The sequence below is a fragment of the Aedes albopictus genome, chromosome 3 (genome assembly GCF_035046485.1).
Source record: "Aedes albopictus strain Foshan chromosome 3, AalbF5, whole genome shotgun sequence".
In the NCBI taxonomy this organism is placed as follows: Eukaryota; Metazoa; Arthropoda; class Insecta; order Diptera; family Culicidae; genus Aedes; species Aedes albopictus.
In genome coordinates this window covers 55683247-55696765 of record NC_085138.1, presented here as the reverse complement: position 1 = coordinate 55696765, position 13519 = coordinate 55683247, and the positions used below count along the sequence as shown (strand labels likewise).

Below are 13519 nucleotides of genomic sequence, written 5' to 3'. Positions count from 1 at the left end.
AGCGACATTCCATGTTGTTCTACGCAAGATTTGGTCTTGCTCCTAAGAACGAGCCAACCCATGGATGATTTTTTTTTTCGACGATGAGTTTGGCGAGTCAAGAATCGCGCATGAAACAACCGTGAGATTTGAGAATTTAAGTTTTTACCAACACTCAAATAAATGGTCAGTCAAATCACATCAAACTTGGATGCCAATCCAAAAGGCTCGTAACGATAAACCCTAAGAAAACCGAATTACTATTAGGTCTCAACAAAACGGATCTCAACACCTATACCGGTCTATAAACGGGACACTGCCCCTGCAGATACCATCTACAGAAAATTTGAGCTATCCAAATCCCAAACTGCCGCTTCTGTGACGAGGAGGGTAACATCAAAACACATTATCTGCAATTACAGTGCACTCATCCATCTATGGTCAAAATTCTCGGCAATCCCTTCTTATGGCCTGCTGACATAAGGATCCTTTCCCCCAAGGATAGGATTGGCTTAATATAGCTGGTCTCGCCAGAATGAGGGAACCACACACTGTAACTCAGGATCTCTATTCATCAATAATAGGTAGTCTTGAGTTCAGTGATATTCAGGTATCTCGGTGACAAACATGTTATGGAGATAACTTGTGTACCACACATCAAAAGGATATATCACAATAGTCCTAAAATCAGGACGCAGTGATCTTCACCCCTCAAACAAGTAAGAGAGATGCTTTATCTAGTAGAAAAACGTCTGATCAATTTCGACCCGGAGAACAATTTGACCCCTGTTTACGGTAGCGAAAAATCATTCGATCGGCGCGAGTGTTTCTTGTTCTATTCCGTGCGCGTTTGTTTGTTTTTTTTTCTTTTGTGGTCCAAAATTGAAGACTGGTCTATAAGCATGCGTATATAGATTTGAGCGGGTGTATTTAGTAGTTCCTTTGAGTATTGATTTTAGATTTGTGCTTAGCTCAAGGACGAGAAACCAGTGATGGAGCGATAGACGGAGGCACATGACTAAGTGAGCTCGTTTCATACTATTGTTTACTGCAACTGTTTAATGTAACTGTTTACTGTAAGATAATATTTCTGCAATAATCATAAACGTTTTAATTGTTATATTTTTGTCTGTTCAGTCAAATTATTATATTTGAGGCATTTTGATTAGTCCATTACTTCAAGTAACGGCATTTACTCCCAGTCATGTGAAGTAGATGAGGTTCTAAGAAGGAACATTTAGTGACCATCTGTCGCGCGTGGTAGATTGTTTGCTTCCCAAATAAAAAGAAATTTAAAAAAAAGTTTGCTTCCCGCGTGAAACGAGCAGCGACGAAACTGACTCGTCGAATATCATGTTTTGTAGTTTGTAGTAAATATTGAGTGATCATCAGAGGGAGTTTCACTTTAAGGGAGTTTTCAGAGGTGTTTCAGTGTCTATTGAGGTTTTGCAGAGCCACAGGGAGTTTCAGAGGCGTTTTCGGTGGCTTCAAGGGGTTTTCAGAGGCGTTTCAGGAGGACTCGGATACTTTCTGAGGATGCTCAGGGGCATTTAGGAGTGCTTTTAGGAGGCGTTTTCAAATGGTATCATGGGATTCCAGAAGAGTTTCAATTGGTGTTAGGGAGCTTTTTAGAAAATCTCATGAGGACATTTCAGACGGTTGGATGGAGATTTAAATTGAGGCAATTTTCAGAGGTGCTTCAGTGACTATTAGGGAGTTTCAGAGGCATTTACGATGGCTTCATGTTGATCAAATTCAGGTAAGAATGATTTTTACCCAAATTTGCATATTAAATTTTTAAATGGTGGCGCCCTTAGTCTGCACAGTGAGCCTGGCCATATACACATTTGTGTCTCATACATAAAAGATATGAAGAGATGAGCAAGCCTCGGGCTGAAAATCTCTTTAAGAAATACATCTATCTACGTATGTATGTATCTTATAATGTTGTAGAATGAAGATCACCTAAAGCTGATCAGAAAATCGGAAATTATTCTAGTATTTCCAGGATGCTTTTTAATACTGGCTCCGTAATCGCTGGAATATAATAACATTTCGTCAACGCTATTGTTAAAAGTTATCAAAAGTTCAATCGAAGATTTCAAGAAACTCTCACTAGCAGAGATGCCAGATGTACAGATTTTTATGTTTTATACAGATTTTTGACCTTCCATACAGACAAGATACAGAGTACAGAAAAATAGAGATTTTGAATATGCGATACAGATTTCTCCAGAAAGCATAAAATTTGAAGTCATTTGCAATAAATTTAATGAAAACTTTATAAGTTGTTGCTTAAACTTAAAAGAATTTATGAAAATTTGTACATTTTCACACATGTTTAAGAAAAATTAATACCAGTAAAAATAAAAATCGTCAAAAAATTGTACATTTTTCTTTGTTCCCATTGAAATCAGTGTCTGCTATACCCTCAAATACGGTGATACAGAAAAATCTGTATTGATACAGATTTTTGATAAAATAATCTGGCATCTCTACTCACTAGGACTGAAATTTCTACCATATCATCGATTTCTCTGGAATTTTCAAGTTTTTTTTTTGGTATGATATCTTTTTATGAGTTGGATGTTTTGCTAAAAAACTATAATTCATCCCTAAGTGTCTCCATTTCATATGCTAAAAATTGCTGTCGAGAATAAGAAATGATGGCAGGAGCTCTTTGAAATTAATTCAAAAATGTAAAAAAGTGACATTCTTCATTTTCAACGTTAATTTGAATATTTTTCTCTACGATCCCGAATACATCCCGAACTCTTAGCATAGCTACTCAGCAAGACCTTGAATGGCTGGTTCTAGACCAACGGTTCATTAGTTCATCTCGGGATCCTCGGTTACACTACCGTTCCGAAGGAAGAACGCACATTTTCTGAGTTTGTCGGGAGCCAGATCGGAAGTGTGATTCGATATGCTTTGAAAAGTTTTTCATTAAATTGAGATTTTTACAATAGACTTCCTCCCCTTTCCCTATATACCATCTAACGTGACAGGCACCATTAAAGGCTATAAATCAAATCTGATCGCATTTAATATCCTTTTTATTTTTTTTTTTTTTTTGTTTTTGTTTTGCCTGTCATCTAAATCTGTTTTTTGTTGTACGTGTTTTTTGTTCTTTCTATATTCTATGTCTTTTCTGTAACCTATGTCTTCTCAATCATCTTTGTCTTCTTATTTATTTCTGTTTTCTTGTTCACTCAGTAAAGTTGTTTCATCCTAATTTTTAGTTTTCGTTTTGAACAGCATAAAACGTTTTCGTTTTTTTTTCGCTCTTTTGATTGATTTGTTCAACTGAATTCTTTTCGGTTTAAGTAAAGGGGTAAAGTGCTTTAAAATGGTTCGTTTCCTTTTTCTTTGCTCTTCTTCACCATCGCGTGTTATCGATCTTATCTTCCAGTTCGCTGATATACACCTACTTACCTTTTCCGCTTTCCCGTTAACCAACCATTCACACATCAAACACGACAGTAAACCCGTATAATAGAGTTGTCAATCTCGGCGTACCAACTGATGCCGATATTCGTGAGGAGCAGATTAAACGATGTTTGTTCGACGAGCGACCAACCGTTCGTTGTTGAATGGCTCCACACTCGGCTTCGAGCATGATTCACAAACCATTGAAGCTTAGCTACGCTCCATCGACTGAGAAGACGGCGACTGTCGTCGCCGGCTATTTTTCTTTGCTAGCGCGACGACGCGACGGTAGTGCGATCGTTGTTGGAAACGAGGCTATTGCGAGCATTAGTCACATGATTGATTTGATCCTCTTGCAGAGGATCATCCGATGCAATTTATGTGCATTCAAGTATGTTAACCGATTTATTTTATCGACAGGTAAAACCACCAAGCTTTACATTTTCTCCTTTGATCAATGGTAGAAAATGTACAGACTAGTCACTTGTGAATAAAACCGCAATCCGTAGAGGCGCCTCTCGATGAATCGGTGCTAATTTACGACGACAGTTGACAAACCGCTCTAGAAAGATCGAGTAAAGCATAGTAATCTTTTTTATGACTTTACGTCCCTAATGAGATGCGTATTCCTCCGTCATTTTATAAAAGATTCTAGATGGAATTGAACTCGTCATATACAAAATACTTTTGATCATGATTTAGGATCTATTGAATGAAAATAATGGAAATACCACTTACCTTTCACTGAATCTGTTATGCCTGCTTCATTTGTTCCGTAGAAAATGTGGCGATCCATCAATAATAAGCTGTTCTTTTCTCTTTCGTGCCCTCTCGGTCACGCCTTTCGCAGGTTTATTTACACATCATCTGGAGAATGCTGTGCTAGTTATACCACGGAAGGTGAACCACCAGGGAGAGCTAATCTCGCACCAGTTAACACATCATCATCATCACCATCACGACGATCATCATCGTGAATATCAAAACAAACCACCTCGACACCTCGATCGGAGTGTTTTCGACGAAAAGCAGCACGATGATGAAGCACCTAATCAGCGCCGGGTACGACGGAGCCCGGCGAACTTTGGTGAGGCAGCAGATGGAAAATTACACTATCATGTTGACGTCGAGGATCAGACGTTGCATTTGGAACTGGAGTGAGTATTAAGAGTAATATTCAGAGAAAGAGTGCCTTTGATTTTAAATGCAAAGACTTTTCTTGGATTATTGTAGTTCTATCACGATCAATTTAGATTTATGGTGCAGGATCCGGAGTAATATTTAAATATTTTTCAAGACAAGTATTTGAAACACCTTATGGCTATAGCAAAAATCATTTAAGTTCTAAACATATTCAAATAAGCTTCTTCGTCTTCTTTATGGCTCTACGTCCCCACAGGGACTTGGCCTACCTCGTTTCAACTTAGTGTTCTTTGAGCAATTCCACACTTATTAATGGAAGTGCTTTCTTTGCCCGCCATTGCATGAATTTGTTTATTGTGAGGCAAATACAATGATACACTATGCCCAGAGAGTCGAGATAATTTTCCCGACCGGAACGAGAATCGAACCGGTCGTCTCCGGATTGACGATCCATTGCCTCAATCATTAGGCTAACTGGAGACCCCAATCAAATAAGCCTTCCAATCTAATTTTCTACATTTTTTTTGGATTAAAATCACTCCACCATTATAATGATTTATGGTGGAGTATACCTTAAAACTTGTAATTAGAAAGCACAGAATGTTACTTCACCAAATCCGGCCAATTTGTCTGTTTTGCGGATGACATGGATATTATTGCTATAACATTTGGAACGGTGACAGAACTGTACATCTGCCTGAAACGTGAAGCAGCAAAGAACTGACGGGTGGTGAATGAGTCTAAGGCAAAGTACATGCTGGTAGGTGGGACTGCGCGATACAGCACAAGCTCAGAATGAACTCTACAGCTAATGAGAATTTTTAATCAAATTTCAAAATGGCTTACGACTTCCATGTTGAAATATTGTTTTCTATGCACAATTAATATTGGACAGTCACATACTTAGAGTTATACGTTATACTACGCACATCACTCCATCCATTGTCGCCTTGATTATTCGTATCAGTTTATCCGGCAATCCCTATTCGTTCATAATCTGAAATAGCTGGTCTCGATCGATTGTATCATACGCCCGATTTTGATTGATGAACAAGTGATGAGTGGGCACGTTATATTCGCGGTATTTCTGCAACACCGTTATAGCGTGTTCACCCTTCAATCCAACCAGATATTGCCCCACGAACTCTCTTGCAATCGGTGATAGACGGCGGCATGAAATTTGAGAGAGTATTTTGTAGGAAGCGACGCAAAAATAAAACATCATAGCTTAGGTTTACATACAACATGGAAGTTAACAACGGGCATGGTGGTCTAGTGGCTACCGCTTCTGATTCGTATGCAGAAGGTCTTGGGTTCATTCTCTGGCTCGTCCCTTTCTTCCTACATTGTATCTTTCTACATACTTTCTCCCTCCAATGTGTGAACCCTCTGCCAACCAAATCCAACCAACAACAACACTTCGATATCCGCATGAATTTGTGCAGACGCAAAGGTATATTCGGGTTGATGATACAAATGATTGCAACCATCACTTTCTTCCTTTTCCCTGCGATCTGACGTGGCAGGCACCATTGTCGCCTAAATAAGGAGATCACCAACGCCTACACACTGAAAATGCCTGCTAGTAGTCTCCGGCAGATATCTCATTGGTTTCTTGTGTGAGTGTAGGTGGTCTGACGATACTGGAGAGGCATCTACGGGCGGTCAATGCAGCTCAAGCTAAAGCTACATAAAATGGAAGTTAACAAAAAAAAATCGTTACACTAGTTCAGCAAAAATTGTTTGTGTCACCCATTCATTAACACTCCAAATACCGTGATAAAAAAAAACTCACGCGGAATACCGTGATCAGAAAAAAGATGGAACTTTTACTTTGAGCAGCTCGTTCTCAGCCGTCTGTGGTCAGGTTCAAAAAAAAAATCAGGGATCTTCTACCCAGCTCTTCTATTTTTGTGTTCTGTAAAAAATATGTTTCTAGGGATGCTCGTTTTTTCCGCAGACTTGCATGAGTAAGGAACTTTTTTAAATAACCTCGCTATTTTTGATTACCGTTCCAAATTTTAAGAGTGATCACGAAAAATGACTAGAAATCGGTATACTTGGCAAAAAGGCATGATATAGAGACAGGCTTGGCATTAGTCACCGTTGGCAATCACTTTCATGTAACAGAAAATATTCTTCCGCATTCACATTCGCTTCATCGCAATAGGCTCATCAAATCGTCTACGCCGTTGCTCAGAAGCTTTTCGGGTTGCGAACGTCCATGGAAAGAAAGGTTCAAGTAACCATAGAAAACTTCAATGAAGTTTTTCAAACAACGACCGTCATCGACTACTGAATCGACGGTCATGAAGGTCATTGCAGTAGTTACAAAACTACAGTGTTCATCCAAATTACTCCACCATTTTGCATTCTGACCACTGAGAATTTGTTTTCACGAGCAGTCAACACTCTTGATTTATGAAATATAATTTAACACAGTGCGCTAGGCCAGCAGTTACAAGAGCGAAACAACGGATTTTGGCCACTACGAACAAATGTTCATTAGTTCATCTATTCATCATTCAGCGCCGCATATCGCACAGCATTGCATCTCAATTATTCTAGGGGGTGCATGGCATCATACCGGTGCCCTGCGGTCGAGATCGACCCTTACAGCGATTAAGTGGCCGCGGAGAGGAAGTCCCGGTAGCGGTGCTGTCGTGGCGTCAGTCTACTGGGTTGGATCTGAGCCCGCGGTTGGAAAGGGGTCCCCGGCAAGGGTCGGGGTAGGTGAGATCCTGCTGTCTGCAACCTACGGATGCATCTGATAAGGCCTGAAGGGTAGTGATACCCTTGCCTTCAGCAGGTCAGATCGGGTTGCATGTGGGCATCAGTTCTTGATGTCCGCTCAGCAGTAGGGCGCGGGCAGGGTTGACCCTGCCCGCCTTCCGAGGACAAAGGGAGTGGCGAGGACCACTCGGGAAACTGGCTAAGCGCCAGCATGCTATCGTGATGGACTCTCCAGAGCGAGTCATCGATGTTCGTTGCTGCTAGGCTACGGCAGCTAACCTTGAGGGTGCGATATGCACTAGCCCCTCTCTGAAGCAATACCTTCTTGGTGGTTTCGGAGAGACGTAGGGTTTGGCGACCATAGGAATGTGTTTTAGTGGGTCGAGGAGAAAGTAGTCCTGGCTTCTACCGGCATTGTAGAAGACGGCCTCATCCCCACACTACCCTAACCTTCCTGTTAGGGTGTCTGATGAGCAGATTTATCCCCCTATGGTTTAGAAGGAAAAAAAAAGGGGGTGCAACCCCCTTGTAGTTGGCACCCCCGGTAGTTTCGCCTATGCCTGCTGGCCGCAGTAGGAACGACCTGTTCTATCAAATGTTGCTCTAGCTCTCACATATGTTCGGCCAAACCTTTTTCAGAAATGCGTAAGAAATAATTAATTAAAAACATTTGCATCAGATATTTATTCACATAAATACATATTAGTTCAATATTATTCACTTTATTATGACTGCAGAGGCGCTGTCGAATATTGAGGACAGCGCCTGGGTGGGCCGAGGGTTGGGATCACCTTTAGCCCTGGACCAGATGAAATCCTACAGTGTGGAGACTTGGCCAACTAAACGCGTAAGCTTACGTTCCGCCTATGTTCAGGAACGTTGGGAATGTTCGGCATGTCGATATCAACAGGGCAACGTCACCTTATCGGTCCTTGTTCTTCCAGGGGCTCTTTCACTAGAATAAAACGGGAAATGTGACTTTCCATTGTCAAATAATTCAGCAAACCTGTACCTACCAATTGTAGCTATACACCAAGCGATGCGCGGACGATTACGGAAACGGTAACAGGAATCGCGTCTAGGTCTAGTAATCGGCCAAGAAGAGTGAGGTTACAAAAAATATCAATATGTAATAGGGTTGATGCATTGACCTACACAATTTTCTTCCGGTAGTAATTAAAACGTAAAATTACGAAATGTTTGAGGTCGTGAATAAACTGGGACTGATGGGCTGACGGTCAAATTGACTGAAGGTCAGAGTCTGGGATGGTCGAACAAACAAACAAATCGTTACGGTCAACAATGGTTTCTTGGTTACGATTTGCCCATTAGCGTATGTGATCTATGGTTGCTAACATCGCGAGTGCTTACGCAGGTCGTTACGAGCATAACCGTAGCATACTTGTGAATCTCGTGACCAATGCCAAGCCTGTATAGAGGTAATAAACTATTTGCGTAGCTATCTTGAACATCCCTAGCTACAAATGAACACGGCTCCCGACCGGCAAGTATTCTAGTGCTCTTAATAAGCATTCTAGAAGGTTCGAGTCTTCAGCAAAGTGTTTTATATTGATGGGTACTACACTTCCACGTATTCTACATTGATCTAGATCTGCTGTAACTGATCTAGATAAGTTTCATTATTGATATGGCTCTCTAAAGTACTCGATATGCATTCTGGAAGGTTGCAGTCTTCGGCAAAGTTCTTTGGATTCTTCACTTTGACGTCTTCAGTTTTGATCTAGATCTGCTGTAATTGATCTAGATAAGCTTTATTTTTCTATATGATTTTCTAGAATCCTCGATAGGCATCATATAGAGTTGCAGTCTTCGGCAAAGTTCTCCGAATTGGTTATTACTTCACTTTTTCATCTGTGGTTTTGACCTAGATCTGCTGTATTTTAGTTTTCAACATGACTTTCTGGAGCTCTAGCTATGCATCCTAGAGGGTTGCAGTCTTCGGCAAAGTTCTCTGCGTTGAATAGTACTTCACTTTTACCTCATCGGCTTTGATATAGATCTGCTGTTATTTATCTCAACAACAACAATCAACAACAATCCGTTTTTGAGTTTTTCTTCCAAGACTGAAAGCCATAACCTCAAAACATCTAGAGAAATAAAACTTATCTAGATCAATTACAGCAGATCTAGATCAACACTGAAGACGTCAAAGCGAAGTACTAATCAATCCAAATAACTTTGCCGAAGACTGCAACCTTCTAGGATGCATTTCGAGTATTCTAGAGAGCCATATCAATAATGAAACTTATCTAGATCGGTTAGAGCAGATCTAGATCAATGTAGAATACGTGAAAGAGTAGTACCCATCAATATAAAACACTTTGCTGAAGACTCGAACCTTCTAGGATGCTTATCAAGAGCACTAGAGAACTTGCCGGTCGGGAATCGAGTTCATTTGTAGCTAGGGATGTTCAAGATAGCTACGCAAATCGTATTCTACCTCTACAGTATGCCTTATATCAAATATACCGATTTCTAGTCATTTACGATTAACGATTTAAAAAACTACGATTTAAATAAAAACGTTCCTTACTCACGCTAGTCTGGGGGAAAAATAAGCATCCCTAAATATTTTTTTTTTTGCAAAACATAAAAGTAGAAGAGTTGGGTAGAAGATCCCTGAAAAAAAAAATTTAAATCAGATCACAGACGGCTGAGAACAAGCTGTTCAAACTTTTAGTTCCCACTTTTTTCCTATCACGGTATTTGGAGTGTTAACTTATCGTATTATGGCACCTTCAATGATATTCCTTCCGGATACTCCTCCGGAATTTCCATTGGGGAATGCCCAGAATCTAGGGTAACCATAAGGAACTCTTGGAGGAAACGCAGTAAGAAACCCTGGAGAAATTTCAAAGATGAAATAAGATAGAATCCAGCAAAATCTCTTAGAAGAGTTCTGAATCAAAGTTCCGGAAAGAATTCCTTCTGCGCATAGGTACCAGAATGAATTCGTACAAGAACCCTACAAAAAAAAACTCGTGGTGATTGTTTTGGATGAGACCCATAAGTATTTCTTCGAAAAATACAGGAAGAAAATCTTTAAAGAACCCCTGAAGGAACTGCTGATGAAATCATAAAAAAAAAACTTTTGAAGTAATCTCAGAAAGAAATTCTGTTGAAATCCCAGAAGGAATTCCTGGTCGAATCTCTGGAGGAATTTTGGAAAATAATCTCGGAGGAATTCTCGTAGGAAATTCTCAAGAATCGGATGAGCTCCTTTAAGAATTGCGGAAGGAAATTCTTGGTATATGTCAAAAGGGACTCTTGGGTGAATTTCAACGGGTATGTATTGGTTAACACTGAGAATGATTTTCTTTCTGAATACCGAATCCTGGAGAAATACCAAAAGAAACTCCAGAAATACATATTTTCATTCATTAGAAGAGATTAGAAGAGACTAGAATGTATATCGTATGGCAGGCACGAAGATACTCCATGCCCAAGGAAGTCAAGGAATTTTCCATTTTGAAAAGTTCCTGGACCGACTGGGAATCGAACCCGTCACCCTCGGCATTCATTCATTTATTTAGTATTACATCAAATTCAAGATAAAACTGAATCAACAATTTCAGACTCTAGTTTAATTTAAAAACACTTCACTAATACTTTACTTTTGCAAAAGAAAATAAAAAATGAATAACTCTTTTAAAGAAAAACTAGAAAGGACGAGCAAATTCCTTTTAATTCTACTACTGTGCTTATCTTCGGACATGTCCGAAGATAAGCACAGTAGTAGAATTAAAAGGAATTTGCTCGTCCTTTCTAGTTTTTCTTTAAAAGAGTTATTCATTTTTTATTTTCTTTTGCAAAAGTAAAGTATTAGTGAAGTGTTTTTAAATTAAACTAGAGTCTGAAGTAACAAGTTCTACTAAAAGCTCTAAAGTAATAGTAAAGTGAATCAACAATATTTTTCCATAATACACGGCTCGTGGCTGCCGTCTCCATTTAGAGCGAAAGAGTGCCCAAAATAGAAGCCCTGCCGAAATGGCTCCACTTCCCTATAAGTAAGAAATCGTCTCACAACAGAAATCCCCCACGTCAGTTTGTCGCCACAGGCGCACACGAGCTGCCCAAGTATTTCTCTCTGATGCCTAGAATCAACCGATACCTATAGGTACTGCTGCTGCTGCTGTTGATCCACCAGCATTACATGAACCTATCGATCATTTGCTCTCACGTCACCCCATCATCACCGCCGCCAGCAGAGTGCAACAAAGCTCATCATCAACATGTAAGCGCCACACCGTCGTCCGGTCGTCCGGTCGTCGTCGTCTTCGTCGCCGACGTCTGTCAGGCCAGCACAGAACAAACCGCGCGATCTTGATTCTTGAAAACGAGTTATTTTCCACGTTCGCTTTCGCTCCCTTCCGTGCTCCGATCGCGCACGCCCCAGCGGGGGAGCCACCAGCACCCGCTTACCCTATCCATGCTCAACTTCTTGCTCGCTACCCACCCAGCAGCAGCAGTTGGCACCCGGCCGGCGCGGCGGCAGCACAATCGTGCACTCACCATCTCTCTTGCTGGTGAGCACAGTGGTCCAAAAGTGACCAAAATAAGCAGAGTAAACTGTTAGTTGAAGTATAGTTGCCTATCTTCCTTGTTGACTTCAGCGTAGTTGTACTCCAGCGTCTAGCGGCGATGCTTCATTCAATTTCTCCGAACGTTTGGGTCTTCTTCAACAAATGGCAGTTTGGCTAGCTACGTGGTGTCCTAGGCCTGCCACCTATGTCTCAATCCGCAATCATGTATTCGTTTAGTTAGAGTTTATTGTCAGGCCTATGCTTCTTGATTCCGTCTCAGCAAAGTCGCCAAAGAAACAAAAAAATGTGGAAGGTCTCCTCTTAGGATTCCTCTCAGGGTTATGGGACAATCTCTGGGGATTCTAATGGGGTATCTTTCAATACTGCAGGAGAATTTATCTCAAAGAATTCTAGAAGAATCCGTCAGAGAGTTCTGGTAATATCCGTCTAAGTATTCTGGGAGAATTCCGAGAAAAACTTCTCTCAGGATTCTGAGGAGATTCATCACATGATTCCGGGAGAATCCATCTCGGGAATCCCTCAGGATTCTGGAAGAATTCATCTATAGATTCTGAGAGAATCCATGTCAGAAAACTGGAGTAATCTCTCCCAGAATTGTGGGAGAAGTCCTATGGGAATTTTTTTCTCTCTCTTTTCTGGGATAAGGTCTCTTAGGATACTGGTTTGATAATTTTCAGCATTTTGGAGAAATCACTCACAGAATTTCAAAGCAATCCTTAGAATTATGGAAGAGGATTTTTCTTAACAGTATTATATGGGAATACCTATTACAATTATTGGGAATCTCTGGATTCTAAGGGAAACCATTTCAGGATTTTGAGGTATTCCCTACCAGGGCTAAGAAAATTCTGGATGATCTGGGCTGATTCCTCTAAGGATTCAGGAAGACCCTCACTTAGAATCCCACTCAGAATTCTGAGTTAATCTTCCTCAGCATTCTCAGGAACTCCTCTCAGACTTCTTGGAGAATCATATTCAGCTTTCTTGGAATTATGGCAAAATTCCTCTCACAATTCTGGGGGATTATTTCTTAGGATTCTGGGGAAATCCCACATAGGATCACTACAATCCTTTCCAGGATTCTGCGTAAGATCCTTTTAAGATTTTGGGGGAATATCACTAAGTATTCTGCGGATACTCTTCGCCAGATTCTCTGAAAATTTGGCTTTCTGGAGTAATCCCGGTCAGGTTTCTAGGGAAATTACTCTCAAGATTCTGGGGAACTTGTCTCATGCTGGAGAAATCCTTAGAATTCTGGGGCTAGATTCTATGGCACTTTCTTTCAGAATTATTAATTATTGAAGAATCTCTCACGAGATTCTGGGCAGAATTATCTAGACAAATTTATATTTTGGGAAATCCGTAGCATAGATTTTGTGATTCCTTTTAGGGTTCGGAAGAAATCCTTCTTAGCAATCTACGAGAATCCCAGTAGAATTTTGTTTTCTGTGTTCAGGAACAGTTGCTCCCAGTTATCTCTTTCAAGATTCCTGGAGAATCCCTCTTAGTAATCAGGGAAAATCCTTGACAAGGTTATGGTAAAATTCTCATGAGATTCTGTTGTAATAATTTAAAGTATTCTAAAGGAATCACTCTCAGAGTTCTGGGATAATCCCTTTCAGAAGAAGGGGAATCCTTTCAAAGATTCTAGAGGAATGTTTTTCAGGAAT

General features: G+C 40.4%; 1 protein-coding gene and 1 long non-coding RNA gene across 4 annotated transcripts in view; one reads left to right on the top strand and one right to left on the bottom strand.

The window, feature by feature from the left end:
• The window catches only part of LOC109427067 (A disintegrin and metalloproteinase with thrombospondin motifs 12), a 112848-nt gene that overhangs the window by 8532 nt on the left and 90797 nt on the right, over positions 1–13519 (top strand). For all 3 annotated transcript variants that reach the window (XM_062842217.1, XM_062842216.1, XM_029872734.2), the window contains one exon: positions 4259–4565. In XM_062842217.1, the coding sequence (XP_062698201.1) occupies positions 4259–4565 (307 nt within the window). The remainder of the gene's footprint in view (positions 1–4258; positions 4566–13519) is intronic.
• LOC109401607 (uncharacterized) lies at positions 7931–8977 on the bottom strand. Its single transcript, XR_003897276.2, has 2 exons — positions 8301–8977; positions 7931–8239 (listed from the first exon to the last, which is right to left on the bottom strand). It is a non-coding gene; the product is annotated as an uncharacterized LOC109401607 (long non-coding RNA).